This window comes from Onychomys torridus, chromosome 16 (assembly GCF_903995425.1).
Source record: "Onychomys torridus chromosome 16, mOncTor1.1, whole genome shotgun sequence".
NCBI classification, from domain to species: Eukaryota; Metazoa; Chordata; class Mammalia; order Rodentia; family Cricetidae; genus Onychomys; species Onychomys torridus.
The window spans coordinates 11795958-11816120 of record NC_050458.1 but is presented as its reverse complement, the minus strand read 5'-3'; the positions used below and the strand labels follow the sequence as shown (position 1 = coordinate 11816120).

General features: G+C 42.5%; 1 protein-coding gene across 6 annotated transcripts in view; it reads left to right on the top strand.

The window, feature by feature from the left end:
• Nucleotides 1-20163, top strand: part of Sybu (syntabulin) — a 109503-nt gene that overhangs the window by 20541 nt on the left and 68799 nt on the right. The window contains exons 1-3 of one of the 6 annotated variants that reach the window (XM_036208618.1): nucleotides 12273-12635; nucleotides 16252-16335; nucleotides 18269-18473. In XM_036208618.1, the coding sequence (XP_036064511.1) occupies nucleotides 16312-16335; nucleotides 18269-18473 (229 nt within the window). In that variant the 5' untranslated portion in view covers nucleotides 12273-12635; nucleotides 16252-16311. Of the gene's footprint in view, nucleotides 1-12272; nucleotides 12636-15895; nucleotides 15915-15972; nucleotides 16336-18265; nucleotides 18474-20163 lie in introns of those variants that run through there. The other 5 variants (XM_036208613.1, XM_036208616.1, XM_036208614.1 and 2 more) reach the window with 5 other exon arrangements.

The following is a 20163-nucleotide window of genomic DNA, read 5'->3' as shown; positions in this document are numbered from 1 at the left end:
GTAAATGTACCTGCACATGTGTGTGCATGCATGTGGCCTCCAGAAGAAGACCTCAGGTGTTATTCTCAGAAATGATGTCTATCATCCCCAAAGCAGCATGCCCAGAACTCACCGATTCCCTAGCCTTAGTGGCCAGTGACCTGAGGGAAATACATTCTCATTTTAGACATAGAAAATAAACATCAACTTGGAAATAGCTAGTGTGAATATTAAGATATTAGATAACAGCTGTGGACCTCAGTTGTATTACTTGAGATAATTACACTAGCATATTTAACTATACAGTTCAGAAACTGTTACTTATGGTTCTGGTATAGGTTATTAAAGAAGTAGATTCTACCATAACTTGTTACCTCTTACCATAGTACTAATAGAAACCATTGATTAAAGCTACAAATGCAACTTTATTTTTTTCAAAATGTCTAAAGAAGGTCAATTGTAGTTCACTTGATAGGATGCTTGCCTGGCATTACTAAGCTCTGGGTCCAGTCACCAATAGTGTATAAACCAGGTATGGTTGTGCCCACCAGTGACTAGAAGTTGGTAGATGGAAGCAGGAGAATCAAAAGTTCAAGGTCATTTTCAACTACCTATCAAGTTCACAGCCAGCCTGGACTACTCAAGACACTATCTGAAAACTTGTAACTAACACAACTGTCTCCCCAACCTAACCAAAATGCCTTCTTCCTTTCCTATGTGCAAACAAAAATGTCAGTTCTGATTTTATTTTAAACTTAGAATCAATGTGGAATAATACTTATGAGTTTTTAAATTAAAATAAGCCAATCCAAGTGGGTAATGTGTCTCAGAAGAGCCCAAATGTGTCTCAGAATTAGGTGTATATTGCAGTCATTTTACCAGTGCTACAAAACCCTTGTCTGTCCTTATTCATACAACATTTATATTTTCACATGGCAAATGTAGTTGGGATTTTATCAATACACATTTTAAAAATAGATTGAAGGCATCATCTTAAAGAACTACCTATATTTGAATTCTAATTAACAATTGTCAATATTTATTTTGGACCTTCTGACAATTCACCAGATTGCTCTTGATTAACAATGCAAAAGAGCGGTAATATTTGGAAAAGAAAAATACCTGAGTGAAGAACAGAAACAGAAGGGGGCAGCTGAATGGATCCTATCATGGAAAGAGTTAAAGTGGTGAGCAGAGCGAGAGAGCTCCTGTGGGTCTGGTTGTTGGGTCGTGATGGGCAAATTTGTCTTTGTTCTCTCTATGTGTCAAAGAAAAAATGCAAATGGAACCAATGTGAATACACAACTGCTTTTAGCAATGCATCTTGAACTCATCACTGAAAAAGAAGAACACAGGCAGTGAAATGCAATAAGAGCTATAAGCCTTGACAAATCCTTACCTTGATGACATGGGAAACTTGAACTTGGTAATGTCCAACAGAAGTTCCACAGGCACTAATGCAAACAAGGGGCATCAGATGGTCAGGTTGTTGGTCATTGCCTACATGGCTAACAGGAAACTTCCCTGACAACTATTTTTCTGTTGTGCAACTAGAAACCTATCATAGACTTAAGGGAAACTACCTTTGGGGAAGTAAATATGACCTCGTTCACATCCTTGAGAGAGCCAGATCTAGTGGTCACTATTGAGTGAGCACATTCCTTTTCCACTTACTGGATAAATACACAAGACTATGAAAACAAAATGTGTTTTGGTGACCTTGAGGCCACAAAGATGCTCTGTGTTGGTGAGGTTGCTTTACCAAATGTTAAACTATAAAGTTGAAAAGAGACCAAGTGGGTGAATGCGAAAGGTTATTCTGTAAATTGAACCTAAAGCCTGATATAGGCCAGGTAAGTGTTCTACCACTGAGCTACAACCCAAGCATCTTAGTTCTTAAGACAGTGTACTATATGTGCAGTCACATAAGCCTTTTAATCCCAGCGATTTAAGAGAGTGAGACAGGAAGACCAAGACTTCAAACTCAGGCAACATAATAAGATTTCCCCTCTCAAAAAAATAAAATACAGTCTATGATTGGAGTGAATGCAGTAAGTAGTACACTGGTATACTACAAGTAAGTAGTATAGTGTGTGGTGGCCTTGATTCTTCATTACTGATGTTTTTTATATGATTTGGTGTTTTGTCTGCATGTAATTCTGTGTGAGGGTGTTGGATCCCCTGGAACTGGAGTTACAGACAGTTGTGAGCTGCCATGTGGATGCTGAGAATTGAACCCAGGTCCCCTGGAAGAGCAACCATCACTCCAGCAGCAGCATTGATTCTAATCTCCAAATAAGAGAAGTTTCTGACCCATTTGAGCAGGAAAAGTCCATCTTTATTCCAGTCATTCATTTTAGTAAAGGATTTGCTACCTATGAATACATGTTTCTATTTGTTGTTTGTGTGTTCGCTTTTCTGAGATAGACCCTCATACAGCCCAGGCAGACCTGGAAATCTCTGCAGAGGATGACCTTGAGCTACTGATCGTCATGGCCTCATTTTCTAAGTGCTTGGACTGCAGACATGCATCACTACCTCTGTGTGGGCCTTTGGTTTTTCTTTTACCTCGATTCCTCCCTCCCTCCCTCCCTCCCTCCCTCCCTCCCTCTCTCCCTCCCTCCCTCCATCTCTTCCTTCTTTCCTTCTTTCCTTCCTTCCTTTCTTTTTTTCTTTTTTGGTGTGCTCGGGAATCAAATGAAGAGCCTACACATACCAGGCAAGCCTTCATCTACAGCCTCAGCATTCTGAACAAATTTAAAACACTGGTTCTGTTGACAGTTTTTGCCATACTAACTTCACTTACTTACAGTAAATAGCCTCACTTGCCCTTGTGAATTGAAAGTCTTAGTCTTTGCATGTAGAAACAGGTTTGGCAGTCCCAAGAAACAGATAGGATAAAAACAGGGCAAGCAAGGGCATTTCTCCTGCATTTCCTGGCTCAGTGTTTAATTTAAAAGTCAGATGAAATAAATCCTTTCCTCCTCAAGTGTTTCTGGTCATGATGCTTACCACAGCAATACAAAGCAAACACCAAACTTTGTACTGGAAGTAGGCTAGGTTGGTGACAAGCCTGACCATGTTGTTTGGGGGGAATATGGTAGAAGTGTTTGGAACTTTGGGCTGAAAAATCAAAGCTGCTTTAGGATGCTGACCAACATAACATTTGTCCCACACATTCCACTCATCATTGAAACATTGGACCTACTCTCCAAACAGCACTGAAGCACAATGTGATGGGCTACAGTCAAATCATTTCTTAAAATGTGCGACAGTACGTTAAAGAGAGTTGAGGAAGGGACCTTGCATGAAACATTCAGTGAATGGAGAATGAACAAGAAAGCAGCATCTTCCAGTAGTCTCACACTAAATGGAGGATAAAATCATGATATAAAAAAAATAGGGAAAGATTCCTAATTTATACTTATGCTATTCAAAATTCTGTGGATGACATTTGGGAATCCACACAAAGATGAATTTTAGTGTTTAAAGTTATTGAGCATAAAATTTTATCAACAAATAAACAAGCCATAGAAAGATGCAAAGAACAGGAAATGTTTGTTAATCTCTTTGAAGGGCTGCTGCAATTCAATCATGTGGATGCTTCCCAGAGGGCAAGAAAACGGGATTGCTCAAAGGTTTCCGATTGAAAAGCCTCACACAGCTCTCTAGGCAAGAAGTTTGGCGGTGGTGCCGAAAAAAACCACAAAGACAAAAAACCCAAATATTTATCATATGATTTGTATTCTGCAGCCGTTCCCAGTCTCAGCGATCACAGGGAAAGATGAAGTCAGACTGCAGGGATAGAATGCTTGAGCAAGGACTTACATACTGAGCACAACACAGAAGGCCACAGCAGCAGACCTGCCTTCTATTACTGAAACTCATTAAAACAGACAATTTACCTTTGGGCAAAAATACAAGCAGAAAACCTTGATTTTAAAGGATCACCATAATCTTACTGATTTTTTTTTTTTAAAGTGGCATTTTCTGCTTAAACCTCCTATGGGAACTATCCCCCTTCATATTTCTTTAATTACAGAAAACTGAGTGGTCTGCAGCAAAGAATAATACTAGAGCTGCTTTCGAAGGAAGTGAAGGAAGAGGTGTGTGTCCTAACTCTAGGAAACCATATGCCCACCTTGTTTTAATATTTACAGAAATAGCAATGCCCTGTGGAAAAGGGATTCAAAAGATTCAGCTAAAGACTTTGGTTTTGTTTTGTTTTGTTTTGTTTTGTTTTGTTTTGTTTTGTTTTGTTTTACGAGACAGGGTTTCTCTGTGTAGCTTTGCGCCTTTCCTGGAACTCACTTGGTAGCCCAGGCTGGCCTCAAACTCACAGAGATCCGCCTGCCTCTGCCTCCGGAGTGCTGGGATCACAGGCATGCGTCACCACCGCCTGGCTAAACACTTTTTAAAACAGACATGTAATTTTCACATGATCACAATTTTTAACTTGAAAAAAATGTAACATATTTCAGGTTTATAAACATTACTTTTGTCATATTTATAGGTGAATTCATTCTTGGTTTATCTTAAAATAGAGTTTATAGCTAGAAATGGGTCTCTATACTTATATTAAATGACTCATGTGTTCATCCTATGTTAAAAATGATTATAATTTAATATTTAATTAAAAATTGTCACACACACACAAAAACAAAAAATAACCACTCACCCTGCAGCATGGCTTAGTGTTTGTTCCCTCTATTTTCAGTGACCACATAGGAGTCCCAACATTGCTTGAGCCCCGTGCAGAGAAGTCAAATAAAATTAAGAAATTAGACTTATTTATATTATAATAGGAAATTGATTAGGTTTCTCTCAACATTTATTGGAGTTCTTTGTAAGTAACAAGGAATGACTCAACTTATATTTTTAGAATAAATGAAAGTTACTTATTTACAAAAGTCTTGGATTCAAGGTATAAGATTTGTATTTAGTCAAACTATAATTGTTAGTCAATTTCTAGACAAGGTTTAAAGATACTTAATAATTATTATTGGCTTCATCTTTGTTATATTCAAAGATGAATAGCTTCTTGTTTTAAGACAATATTTTTCAAGTAACCAGTTTTGCATTATTATTAAAAGGCAAAAAACAACAACATTAACAAAAACTTAAATGATCCCTAATCCTGTATTTATTCCTCATTTCCTTCATTTCATTATCTGTTTCTATAAAGTTAGTTTTGAGCTTAGAGGTTTGTGGATAAGACTACTGACATGAGGGTAGGCAGAAATAAAACTAGTAATCTAGATGCAAAATTTCCAGGTGTTTATGTTGGGAACCACAAGCATGCTGACTTTAGTAAATTCACACATCTATCCTTAGGATTTCAAGCATTGGAAAACTGGCTGCTCTCAAAGAATATTCAAAGTAGGCTCATAGTGTGAAATTTTCTAATGCTCCCTGCCTTAGTAACTATTTTTAATTTTTCCAAGCTTCAAAATAGGACTACTTAAATTGTGTGTGTGTGTGTGTGTGTGTGTGTGTGTGTGTGTGTGAAAATACTGCCTTAACCTGTATAACAAAATATAACAATAAGACTGTGAATATTTAAAATTTTTAATGCTAGAGCTTTTAAAATAAAACCTTGTCTAGAATTGTTTTCTATTTTAATACTAAAAATCTAATAAGCAACAGGAGAAAAGAGGAAGAAAAACCATAACAAGGAATCAGGGGAATAGTTTTTCAAAGCATATTCTTTGAATTCTCACTCAAGAGAATTGAACCCATTAAAAATGAAGCTAAGATTAATATTTTATAATACATAAGATAAAATAGATGTATTTTCTGAGACAGAAGCTTTTCAAGTTATATCAATTTGGAAATCATTATTTTCACTTGCTTACTTAAAAATTCCTTTGAATTGCTATTCAACTCGTGTGACAAGCCCCAAAGCAAATCCAGCTTCTGATTATCATAGCTTGCATGTGGCTTTAGTTTTCCATTGTACTATACAACCATGCAAAACTGTAGACAACATTTCTGAACCAAGAAATTATTCTCTCCTATATTACTCTCAGGACAAGAATACACTCCCTGACTTGAGCAAGTGTGGTTGTCTAATGAGTGTACCTGAAGGGCAAAGGAGACTGGACAAGGACTGTAGGTGGAGACCAGAGGCTATAAAGAGAGCTCTGGGGAGAGGGACCCTTTGTGAACACCCAAGGTGTGATGCCAGGGCTAGATCAGAAGGGTATATGCATAATAGTTTTATCTCCAAGGCACTGGAAAGCATTGAAAGGATTTAGTTGGGCCCGAGAGAGCCAGAGTAAGGTTGGGGGTGGTCAGATGTGCACCTTAAAGAAACATTTTGGGCCACTATTTAAGAATATACTCTAGTGGAAAAGTCTAGGAGGCCAGGTGAGGGTTGGAGAAAGAAGAGATGTAGAGAAATGGAGACATTAAAGATAATTAAGAAGTAAGAAAGATAGGACAATTCTTTGTAGAAGTGTAGAAGACACAAGATTTAACAGAATCACCAAGGTCCCCAGGTTTGCATGGTGAAACCATTTATTACCTTAGAAAGTACAGAAGATTCGCCTGCATAGGAAGTGCCATAAATTCTACTAGGAATACAATGCATTTGTGGGCCTTTGGGGACATAGAAGCTGAGATATCCAAGTGGATTATGGGAAATACTATAACAGAGAAATGGATTTATAGAATTTATAAATGATCTACCTATAAATAGTTATTAAAGCAATTGAAAAGAATTACTGGGGAGGAAAGGTAGGAGGAACAAATGGAGGGCAATACCAGTGTTCAAAGGATAGGCTAAAAGCATGCTGCAAAGTAGGAGACAATCAGAAGGGAAAGTTTATATTTGAAAAACGGAGTAGTGTTTATTCCAAAGGCTGATCAGAAATCAAGATTGCAGCTGAAATTAGACATTAAAGCAACCACAAAGAGGTCATCTGTGACTTAGGGCAAGTGCTGCCAGCTAAAAATGCTTGGCACTAGAGTCGAGTGTCACAGGGCAGGGAGGGTCTCAGATGATATGTCCAGCTAACCCTTCATCAGAAAGTTGCTGATATGGGAAGAGGAACAAACCAGTAGTACTGGAACCCTGGCAGATAGAGAACTTGAGTGAGGCATCTTTCAGTATGTTTAAACCCTGGTATGAAATGTCCAGTGGAAATCTATGTTGAAGCCACTTTTTAAGAGAATGACAGCTACTAACAGTTCACAGCCAATTGCATGATTAGAATATACTGGGAACTCTCCTCTGCTCTTTATGTGTATTAGTTCCACCGATGCTCATAGAAGCCAATATATAATTATTCTACTTTAAAGACAAGGAAATAAAATCCTGGAGAGTTAGAAGGGCTGACTGGTTGGGTAATTTCCTTTACAGGACATGAAAGGCTGTCTTGTACAGAAATTTTCAGGTCTAGGAATTTCCTGGTAGAAGGGAACAAAGACTGACAATAACATAGGAAGGAAATGAGAGGGATGGGGTAGAGGCAGGCAAATGTATAGGTTTGGAAGGAGGAGAAGAAAAGTTCTCTCGTACCTTCTATTTTGTCTGTCAATCAAGAGCTAAGGGCATCTGCCCAACCTGAGGGAGCAGTAGTAGGCTGGCAGGTTTGAAGTATGGGGAAGGTTTAGACAGACACTGAAGTGAACAGGAAATACCACTGACTACCGAACATCAAAAGACTGCCACATATCACTAAGTCCTCCCAGCAGCCATAGATCAAGAACAAACAGTACTATTCATTAGTGGGGCCAATGAGTCCCTTCTAGGCAGCTTTGGGTCACAGCAGAGGTGGCTGCTTTAAGTCCATTTGAGAAGATTCTGGAAGTTGGGTCTTGACTACTACATATTAGAGACATGGAAGACCTTGAAACCGATCAAAGAGATAAGGAGATTGGGGTGGGGTAGATCCATTGAACCTGCATTTATTTCCAACTTCTTCAAAAGTAGAGTATGATTATATCTAATCAAGCAAGCAAGTGCTGATTGAACTGCATCCAAAATGTGAAAGGAAAAGATGGAGTTTAGTGGAAGGGTTGAGGTTACTCTCTGTACTCCCTACTTAATTGATGAAACTAAAACAGCTTTAAAACTTTAAAATGTCAAGCCTATTCATTTTATACAAAAAGACACATGAGAATAGGCAACAGAGGGGCTATCTGAAGATCACTTGCTGTGGGAGCTCATAGAAGTTTCCTCGTGAGATCTCAGTTTGCCAGACAGCAGAACTGCATGAAGGGATGGTTTGACCACAGGCAAGGTTGCCAGGTGTCTGGGATGGTCTGCACTTGGCTGTGCTGTGGGGGAGGTTTTTTGCTCCACCCCTTGGCATCCCTTTAAAAACCCTTTGGCAGAGACAGTCAGGGCCTGATGGATAAGGATCCAAGCCCTCCTGAGGCTATTCTGTGTTTCTGTCTGTCTCTCTCTAACTGTATTTCTATCTAATATTTCCTGTTGTTCCTGCTCAACAGTACCCTGGAGAAAAGTTGGGGGTGGGATGGCCCCCCACAACTTGCCATTATTGTTTTAGAAGAATTTAGCTCATTAATTAGCTATAATTGAATCATATAGTTTATTCTCCCTGGATTATTAATTGGGAAAAGGGAAAAAGAAAGGAAGAAAAATAAGCTCTCAGTTAAATCCCCAGTCTGTATAAGTTTTCTGCGGGTGTTAGAAAATTAAATACTTGGAAAAAAACTTATGAAGTAGACTGTATATGCATTTTACAAAGAAAGATACAAAGTTTTAGGAACACTAACTTGTCTGATACAGCTCAGCAGAGAGCAAAAAAACAAATGCCTAATGAGAAAAAGCACACCTCCATTCTCCCACATGCACTGCACGGTGACTTCACTCATTGACATGCGGTTACGTAGCCTTACATTCTGAAAGTTTCAGAAAAATTTCAAACAATACTGAGAAAGTTTGAATATGCTAGGAAGAGGTCATTGAAAACACAGATGCCAAAGGATAATTTCACCAATGGACCAATAGGTGGCAGTATAACATGGTCCTCTTAAAAATTTTAAATAATACTAATTAGCAAAAACTGATGGAGAAGCTACATATTGTACTTGGTGCTCTTTGTACTCAATCGAGATTCTAAGTCAAATCCCTTTCTTCCCAAAGGTTATAGAAAGTGAGTAACGACTCAAGGGGAATCCAAAGCTGCTGTCTGCGATAGTCTGTTTGAGTAGCAAAGGTTTTGCATAGTAGGAAGGAGCAAAAAAGGAAAAGGGCCAAAGGAGAAGGAATGGAAACAAAAGTAGAGGGCCAGAGGGAGAGAGGAAAGAGGGTAAGAGGAGAAGGAAGGCGGAGAGAAGGTAGCGAGGGAGAAAAAAATGAGGAGGAGAACAAATTAATGAAGGGGGCCCTCAAGAAGCCGGAATGAAAATAGAGCCTGTTTATCCTTCAAAACTCATCTCAAAGTTTATGCCTGACCACCTCAGATCCCAGCCTAACTTCTGGCAAGCCCCTTTGGCATCTATCTGATACAACACCAACATCCTGAAAGGTATATCCTGGTTATGCCCTCTCTTCTGTTAGACCCTAAAGAACAGGAGATACTAGCTCAGAGTATGAACAGCAATAACCACAGATGGATGAGAGGGTGGGTGGATGATTGGGGTGTGCCCTTTCCATTTAACCCTTTTTAGTCAGACTTTGGTAGGACGCACCTATCCATCTCTTTTCTAACGTGAAATTCCATTTCATTATTTATATGTGACAATTGATTGGAGGGAAAATGTCTTCCCCTTTGGTAAAAATGAAGATCTTTAAGATGAGATCAAGCAGATAGGAAGCAGCAATGGTAGTTAGAAGGTTCTGATCGAGGGAGACAGGCTATCTGGGAAGCTGTAGCCATATGCTAGGCTTAAATACTAGACTTGTCTAATCCTTCTAACAGCATTACAAGCTAATTACTATTATTAAGTCTAGTTTATAGGTGTGAAAAAGAAGCTGAGAGAACTTAATTTGTTCACAGACATTAACTGGTACAACCGAGTCTTCCTTTTCAGCTAACCTGCACTTACACCATGCTGGGTCGGAGGGGAGTCCTTGAACAGCTCCCAGGAGTTGCACAGTCAGAACCAGGCACACAATTGACTGGAGTCCAGGGCTCTGAGATTCAGGCCCTTGTATCTTTCCTTTACTACTCATCACAAACCTCTGTGCAGACCAGGAAACTCACTTCACTCTCCTGCTGGCTCTCGAATTGCGTCACAGTGAGGCCAGCCAGTAGCTGGGCTTCTGAATGGAAAAATAGACACAGGTGTTTTTCTCTGGGCCCCTAATTCAAGGTCATTTATCCGGTCTTAGTTTTACTAATTCTCTACCAGACCACTCATTTTAAAATTTCATATACTACAATTATCACCAGGACTGGGGTTAGGAAGCATGGAGGAGCTTCCAGGCTTCCCAGCCGTACCCCACCTGCTTGTCTGGGGGGAGGGGGGGCAGAGGATGGGGGAGGGGGTGGTAAGCAGGCCTGAGAAGCATATCTCAGATCACTGCCCAATCAGAGGACAGAGGAGGGGATCAACTTCTTGGTGGGGAAACAAGGGGCATTCCAGCTTATGGTAAAATGGCATCAACAGACCCCCAAATGCCAGAGGTTATTGAGAATTTTATTCTCATTTTGATGCTGTTTTGACGTACAATAAACACGCCTGAAAAACAGAAGAAAAGAAAAGCTAATAGAAAAACCATGGGCTCATAGCTATTAGGCCAATGAAATAATGATGAACAACTTCAGTCTTTCATTTGCCAATTTTCTTGGATGATGTCATCTCAGTCCCTGTAAAGCTGATATGAAAGTTATCTCCTTTCAAAGGCAATTTTCCTTTGATTAAACAGCATTCCAAAAGTGGCTTAAGGAGACCCATGGAGAGTTGAGACAACACCGGACAGATTCCCAGTCTCTAGGTTTATTTTCTTACACAATTTCCTGCCGTAGCTTGGAGAGGAGAAAGGTCACAGCAAAGCTGTGCGGTTACTCACACGATGGCAGGAATGGAGAAAACTGGTTGAGAACAATGGCACGGCGGGTTTCAGGAATAAAGCAGCAATCAAGATTGCCCTCAGCTCTAACACGGCAGAGGTGTACTTGGCTCTGCGTTCTCTTCGGAACCCCAAGCTCCCATTTCCTTCCCTGTCCCTCAGGCCTGCAAACAGCTCCCCTAACTCCGGCGGCTCCTGCAGCTGCTGTCATAGCAGTTGGCCGCTAGGGGCGCTCTGTTCGCCTTTGCAACAACGCTGTCTTTTGAGTAGACATTTCAAAATCAACACCACCACCCCCCCACATCTTCTAGCAGAAGAAAAAAAAAACAGAATTATTTTTTAAAGGGTGTTTACTAGAAAGTTGATGGCGGGAAAAGTACAAAGTCATAGACATAAACTATATTATGGAAAACAAATGTGTAATGTAACTCAGATCTAGCTATAGATCTGTTTTCTGAGAAGACATTATAAATGTCTTTTCTAAGCCTAGACTGATACAGGTGCTGAACCAATCCTCAGGGCTCCTAGATGAGGTACCTGACAGAAGTGTCTGGTCATCTTCCCTTCACCTCCTTTCTAGAAAGCTTTGCTGCTGGGTCACGGGACTCGCCACTGCCCTTCTCATACCTCCAATCTCTTAGGACCAGAAGGTACTTCTCCCTCAGGCCCAGAATTCAACATCTGGCTTTAGGCCTTCCGGTGCCTACCTCACAGATGATTTCCTGTGCCCTTTCAGTCAATCTTCGAGGTCCGCGTACTGTCTAGTCATCGGAGGCAGTTCATTAGGGAAATGTCCAGACTCGGCCTCTCCCACCTGGATGCCCAGCTTTATACACAGCCATTCCAGGTATCAGATTTTCAACCATTTTAATTCACTTTCCCAAACAGTATACACCTGCCTGACCCACTCTGTGTTCCCACTTTTTTTTTTTTTTAATGCAGTCACTGCTCCTATGTTTTGGCTATTTTCTTACCCTGTTCTCACAAATGAACAAAAGGCCACAGACGCCAGATAGTGTGGTTTGAGACACTAACTTACATCTGATTCCCCACTAGACAGGCAGAAAAATACATCCTCCATGCCTCAATGTCCCCAGGCCCAAACCTTTGCCAGTCCTCTTCACCTGGACTTTGATGTAATTTCTGTTCGTCACTTAAGAGCATCTCTAACTGAAAACTCATTTGCAGAGCCTAGATAATTGGCACGCTCCAAACCCAATGAATGTTCATTCCACACTGCCTCAGGTTACCCACTCCCCTCTCTGCCCCAAGTACTCTCTGGGCCCCCTCAAGGAGTGATCTTGCATAATCCTAGCCATTACAGTTTACAGCATCTACATACCTTAACCATAGCTTAACAATAACACACATACAATAAGAGGAGGGTGGGTCACTCACACAAGCTCTTACAGGAAAACAGGCAGCTCTCTCCCTGGTAAGAAAAACATGGGTCTCCACCCCACCACAAAAAAAATCCCAGGATGCCCCAGAATGCAGTTTCTTTTCTTCATGACGTGTTGTAAAACACGTCAGCTGCTCCTTGTTGCTGTGCAGATCACCCAACATCGGGTCACTGAGAGACAGCAGCGCTTGCTCGCACAGCTGATAGGATTAGGAAACGGTGCTTTGTCAGCCCTGATTGAGTCCAAGACAGCCCCAGCAGACGCAGGTGAGATGTGAGGGGGAGGGAATGCATAGGACTGTGAGGTGTTGAGACTGCATAGTGCAAATGTTTCTCTTTGGCAGTGCATCTGTATTGTCTTTCCTATGAAGTTTGCAGTCTGGGGGTGGTGGGGGTCTGTGTCAATAAAAACCTGTTCTTTAACACTCATCTGATTTCAGCAGCTGGCCACTTACATGTCACAGGATTTTTGTGAGACACGTGTAAGATTATATTATGCGAGAGGGCTCTGAAAAATGTAAAGTTCTCTGCATATTAAAAAATATAGATCATGTAATTCCAAATTACACATAAAGAATCCCTAGATCTGGGAAGTAAGTATAGAGACTTTGCTTTCCTCCCAATCCATAACATGTGATCTCCTATATTTCTTGCCAGGTCTGGGCAGGTATATTATTTAAAACATCTAAGGGTTCAAGCCTTTAGAAAATATCAAGCAAATGATGTTTTTTAAATATCCAAGTAACATTTTCTTCTTCAAGAAAATGCCAGAAAATTACTAGAGAAGACAATAAGTACTTAAGTATAAAATAAAAATGGTGCATAATGATAGGCAGATGAGAGACAAATAGCTTAAATAATATTAGATTAAATCTCTTTGATGCTTTAGCCAAACGTAAAATTTCTCCTAATGACATGAGAAACACTTCAATGAAATTAAAGGCAATGGAGATATGATTATTTGTAAAACTTGCCTTTTAGACCAGCAGAAAAGCAGGCTTGGTTTCCAAAACTACAGAGCCAAGAGGCATCTGAACAGTAAACCATCGCCTTTCCCTCGGTAAGGTTGCTATGGCGACAGCGAGGCTCCTGCACAGCCTCTCAGTGCCTGCACTTCTGCAGTAGAAGCTTTCACTGAACACATGTTGGATTTTTTAGGCACACATCCCACCATTAAATACAAAGACCCATTGGAGGCAGCTTTATCTGAGTCATCTGCTAAACACAAGTTGTATCCGTGTTCTTCATCCTGTACCAGTGGGCCCTGTATGGGGTTGTGGAACTCATTCATTCAGTCATCCATTCATTTGGCAGTTATGCATTGCTGCTACTGTATGGAAAACATAGTGCCAGGCACTGCCTGCAACCCCCAGTGAAGTGAGTGGGCAGTTCTGAAATAGGATCATAAAAACATTTCTCCTAGGGTAAGCACCGGTGGCCTGGGGGGATCGGGAGGTTTCCTGGAAGAAGCTATCTAAAATTAAACTTACTATCTTTCTGAATGGAGGAGGATGGGTGGGGGGAGTGCAAGGAGCATAAACAGGGGGACCAGTAGTGTGCAAAAGTCTGCAGGGAAAAGAACACGAAACCTCCAGAGAACTGAAGGACTAGAATTTGAACAACAAACATTTGTGGAGAGAGCAAGAGCAGCAGGCTGAGGGGATGTGTGGGGGCAGGGAGCACCTGGAGAGAAGGAGAGGCAAACACTGCATCCAGAGCTTGAAAGGCCTTGGTGCCATCTTGAAGGGAGGGGGGCTCTGAACACTACCTGCTAGAAAACAGTGAGTCATTAACGAGGTTAATGGAGAAGTATGATTTGACTTAGCTTTGCCTAAAGGGGCCAAGGATTTGCTCAGTGGTCAAAGACTTTCTTGCCGAATGCTTACTTAGCAAACACAAGGCCTTAGTCTCCAGCACTACCAAAATAAATAAATAAATAACCAAAAACAACAACAACAACAAAAACATTTAAAAAAGTAAAATCAAGGAAGGCTGTGAGCAAATTGTTTTCCATAACAGCTTTGTGGATGAAAAAAAATGGACTAATTGGTTAGAAAAGAATATGGGTGAGGGATTGGAAGCAGAAAAACTTGAGCTGGCCCACTACTGAAATAACTCAGCAAATTAGACTGTAAATGAAGATAAGGGGGATAAATGGTGCACAGGAGTGGTCATGCTCAAGTCCTGTTAGCAGGTAGGCAGAAGTGAGGTTTCAGTCACTAGGAACAGTGACACTGGTCACAGTAGAAGAGGGGTTTGGATGACATCAGAACTGCCCCTGAGATGCTGATTTGAATAACTCTCTGGACAATTTCAGCTGTTAGGTCCCTACAACCAATTTTGAGTTCTTGGTAGGGAGTGCAGAAGCAACTCTTGATGTCTACAGTGCATTTCTAGTTCACCATTTACAAACTCTGGCCCATAACTTTAGAAATTGTATGAATCCTCGTGGGCTGTACCTTAGCGAGGTCCATGGTTAAGACAGTTACGGGTATAGACAGGATGAATTAATCACCTCTTCTCCCCCAGAGAGTTCTAAGATTATGTCTCTGTTAGGTAGATAGAAAGGGGATAAGGATTTGTGGAATACAATCTCTTGGGGTTTTAAGAAGCCAACCAATTGATTCCACTAATCCTCCAACTTCAGGATCTCTAGGAACTCAGTGCATTCCTGGGTTTCAGAGTTGGTACTCAAAGGAATACAAACAAGATAATGGAAGTTGTACTACATCACCAGTATTCACAATCCTTGCACACAGGACCCTCCAGTGTTGAGATGGTTCACCACTCACATTGCTACCTAGAATATTCTCTACATTTTGAGCTGTTTAAACATATTTGGCTACACCACAAATGCTTTTTTTCTACCTATTATATAAAAGACACACGCAGATGTTGGATCGCCTAAACCTGACCTAGCTGCCCTTGGGAACCGTCTGCTTTGTCGGCTGGATATAGCTACTTTGTTTTCCTTCTCTACACGTGGGTATTATTATCCCTCATGTTCACCAAGAGGAACTTGAAGAAGGGTCTCTGCTTGGAAGGACTGATGTGCCGCCCTCATCTTGGTTCCCCAGTACAGGTGTCCTGTCCCTTCTACAGCCTATATCAGGGCTTTCTTCACTGTGTAGTCAGGGAGCAGTTGCAGAGCTTGGGATGGGGCTGTGTGCTCGGTTTAAAAGCCTGGGTATGGGCGCTGGGCTCCTGCCTCCTGGTGTCAGCTGGGTTTTACTACCACCTTGGGCCCTTCTGACGCAAATCCCTCCAAGGAGAACCGCAACCTTGGAAGGAAGTCCTGCAACCCAGATGCTGTGTGTCGATCCTGCAGCATTGGTTTGCCTGGGTTTCGGGACCAGGGTACGCGCCCCACCTCCCTCGGGCGAGGCGGTCGTAGAGAATCATACGTTGACTTAAAACCTAGAGGTCACACAGGGACAGCGAGCGGGGAGGGTGACTTTCCCCGCTTTCTCCATCTTGGCCGTCGGATGTCGCAGCGTTTTCTCACCTTCTGCATCCAGCTTGCACACCCTGCCCATCCCGGACCAGGTGCAAAAGAAGTTGAGGACACACCGTGCAGTGGGTCGGCCTAGGCTTGCAAGGGAGGGGCGCTGAGAGCGGGACGTGGCGGGCGACCTGGTGGGGGAGGCTCCCGGAGGTGCCAGGCAGCTGTTCCCGGGCCGCAGGTGAAGGCGGCGACCGGGAGGCGCCTCCCGGAGCGGCGGCGAGCGGCGGCACCACGTGTCCGGCGGGGCGGGGCGGGGCGGGGCGGCGGGCGCGCCCTCGGAGCCGAGTGCCACCGCTGGCGGGGACGCGGCGGACCCGCTGCTGCCGCGGCTCGCTGCCCGGGCCTCACACCGTCTCCTCCTTCGCTCGGTGCTCACAGGTGCCTCCTCCTGGAAGGCGGCGGCGGCGGCGGCGCGGGGAGCCGGCAAGCAGCGGCGAGATGGGGCCCCTCCGGGAGAGCAAGGTAAGGGGGACCCGGTGTGCGGGCACGGGGACAGGGTCCGAGGGTGCTTTCAGTAGAAGGCAAGGTGGGTACAGCCTGCCGAGGAGAGAGCCAGGTGAGAAATGGACCCTGGTGTTCAGAGTCCAAGCAATGTGCGGGAAAGGAGGCACTGGGGACCGCAGGGAAGCCAAGGGTCATCCGATGGTGATGGGATGTAACAGATGGGGAGGTGGCACTACAGGAAGAGATTTGGGGGATTAATATGAGGATTTAAAAGATTGGGATTAGAGGGTTAATCCTAGCTCCTGAAGATGTGACTTGAGGTGAAGCTTTTAGCGGGTGTCATGTGTTTGCCTGTGTGTATATGTGTGTGATATGCAAAGGGAATTTGGTGTATTCGTGACTGAGAAATAAAGACTGCAGCGTGACAGTGACCTAGCTCAAGAGTCTGCAGTATGCTGAGCAGAGTGGCTGGCGTGGGATACCTGCTGGGTGACTGATGGGCTGGACAGATCCAGAGTCTGGGTGTGGCTTGCAGCACCAGGATGGCATGGATGCCTGAGCCAGGTTCCGGGATGCAGGGGGTTTTCCCTGTGGAGGACTCCCAGAGGTGTTCGCTTTGGCCTTGACCCTTCCTGGTAAGCTGTGGGAACAAGAAGGAGGTCATGTTGGGAAATGGCATCTGCTGCTTAAGCCAAAGCCTTCTTTCAGTTACAGAGGTTGGAAGGAGCTGTGGAATTTTTGCATAAAAAGCTCTTCCTGGGAATCCAATGTAACAAGACGGAGTAGTGGTGACCCTGAAAACACTGGTCTGAAGTTATCTTCTAGATGATGTACAGCCTTTGCCTCTTCCAGCCTCAGTTTCCCCATCTGTTCAGAGGACCTTGAATAAGTGCCTGTGTTGAAGATTGGGGTGTAAAGATCCATTAAATGAGCTAATGGTGGAGACGGAACTTTATTACATTTATTTATTTGTGTGGGGAGGTAGTGTGGGTGCCATAGCATGTGTGGAAGTCAGAAAAAAACTTGGAGTTCTCTTCTTCCACCATGTGGGTCCCAGAGGGTAAGCTCAGGTGGGCTGGCTTGACTAAGTACCCTTATCTACTGAGTCATCTTGGCTATTAAGAAAGGGGACGTTTACACAGAAAACACTGTCAAAATATACTTCTGATTCATGTTTTAAAGCCAAAGCATGGCAAGATATTAGACATGCATTTTTAAATAAAGAAAATTTTCTTCTCATGGTCATCCTTTTGGAAAAAAACAAAAGCTAGATGTGATGTAAAAGGTGGAGCCATTTTCCTGGGTATTGGATGTGTTTGCTTTTCTGTTGGCAGCCAGCCTTGTGTACCAGGATATTAATGAATAATTAAGACCCTGTCCGGAAGAGGGGGGAGTTTAAAGATAAGTGTGTATGATCCATTATCTAGTTGGTGAGGAGACAGAAAAACAAGTGAAATTGTTAGCTGGTTCAGGAATAACACAAGAATCTAAAGGGAAAAACCAAAACGCCGGGGTGCACTGTGAGTGGTACAGTGCCTTCGAGATCCTCAGACTTGAATGTGATAGAAAAAGACAGGATAAGAAGGTGAGGCAGGAATGGATTGGAGGTGTGGGATGGATGGCACTTATGCTGATGGGTTCTCTCTCTCTCTCTCTCTCTCTCTCTCTCTCTCTCTGTGTGTGTGTGTGTGTGTGTGTGTGTGTGTGTGTGTGAGAGAGAGAGAGAGAGAGAGAGAGAGAGAGAGAGAGAGAGAGGCTTGTAGACCTTGCACTTGTGCTATTTATGGGATCAAAAGGCAAGACTTGGGAGCTTAGTTTCAGCAACTGAGGTACAGACTGCTTGTCTGTTCTGGGAGGGCTCGGTGCTCAGAAATACGACCTCTCAGAAAGTGAGCCTTGCAGGAGCAGAGAGAAAATGATTGTTTTCTTTTGGCCTTCCAATTTGGAGAAGGAGCAGAGGGTGCAGCATCAGGAGAAGGAGATTTCCAGGAGCCGGATTCCCCGCTTGATTCTGCGGCCACATCTGCCTCAACAACAGCAGAACAAGGTTTCCCCAGCTTCCGAGTCTCCCTTCTCTGAGGAAGAGAGCCGGGAGTTCAACCCCAGCAGTTCTGGACGCTCAGCAAGGACAATCAGCAGCAACAGCTTCTGTTCAGGTACAGTAAGTAGCACTGTGGGCATCCATGGCAGGAATATGTGACCTGATCCTCAAAGCTACAACTAGGCACTTCGCCAACCACAATACCAATACAACAGTTTCCTATGGTTGAGCCCAGTTCAATTTCTTATGATTCAGAATATGAAATTCAACTTCTTTCTATTCCTTTAAAGTGTGTTCTTTTATTGAATCTAAAAATTATATTAGTTTGGGTTTTATACTAGCAATCTCTGTAACTCCATGTACTTTTGATTATGAAATGCCCCAAATAAAATAACTTCTAACGAAGTCAAAACCAAGGAGAACTATGCTGCAGGCCTGGCCATGTAGTGTAGTGGGGAAGAACACAGGCTTATTACCAGCCAGACCTGATTCCCAAGGTGGGCTGGAGTCCCAGACCTACCACTTAGAGGCTGTGTGATCTTGATTAAGTTGCTTAAGCTTGGTAAACCTTAGTAGTTACAGCAATGAAATGGGACAATAAATACTGGTTGAGGATTCCTTGTCAATAATGTTTGCTGTTTCAGAGTTCTCAAATTTTTTGAGTATTTGCAGAGAGAGATAGATTGGGGATAGAAGCAAAATCTGAAGACAGAATTCATTAATGTTTCATACGTACTTCATACACGTAGGCCAGATATTTAATGTGGCTACCTTTTATATGTAATCTGTTACATGAACTTAGGCATGCATTTTCTCTACTCATGGCTGATAGCCTGTTTCATTACTTAAAAAGTCCCACATTTTGCCAGGCGGTGGTGGCACACGCCTTTAATCCCAGCACTCGGGAGGCAGAGCCAGGTGGATATCTGTGAGTTCGAGGCCAGCCTGGGCTACCAAGTGAGTTCCAGAAAAGGCACAAAGCTACACAGAGAAACCCTGTCTCAAAAAAAAAAAAAAAAAAAAAAAAAAAAAGTCCCACATTTTATAGCATTTTGGATTTGGGTTATTTGTATTATGGATAGAGTTGCTGCGAGGCTCACTCAGTGGGACCACTCACCTAAGTGTATCCTAGTGTAGAGCCTGGCTTATAGAGAGCTTTAATTTCTGATGGTTCTTAATGTCATGAGCTACAGCTGTCTCTTTAGCACACAATGAAGAGGGTTTTGTTTTGTTTTGCTTTGTTTTTGGGGTTTTTTGGGGGTTTTTTGTTTGTTTGGTTGGTTTTTTAAGTCAGAAGCATCCTTTATGGATACCACACACTTCCTCAAATGCTGCTGGTTCCAGTGGACAGCCCCTGTGGTACTGAGGCCTGTAACTTAAAAGGACATGGGTCCTTTCTAAGGAAATTTGGATGAAATTTAAAGTATTGACTATCTTTTTACAATAAGGATGTTTTGTAATGCACAAGGTTTTCAAACTTACTAAAAGAACATATGTAAGAGGGGTAAGTGGATCTGTATGCTATGACCAATGCTCTAACTTAGCAGGGCTGAGCATTCCACTATATGTAAAGCAGAAATTGTACTTTCTTGATGAATGCAACTTTGGCCTTATGGCCTTCATTCACAAGGTGATCCTATTTTGTACATAGGTTATATTTTAGGAATGTAGCCATCTACTGTTTAAATGCTCTTCCCCGTGAAGCTTCAAATACCCTCCTTCATTCTAAAACAAAGACATCACCATGTTTTATTCTGAAATATATTTCCTTCCATTTGAATGAACAAATCTAGTTAAAAGAAAAC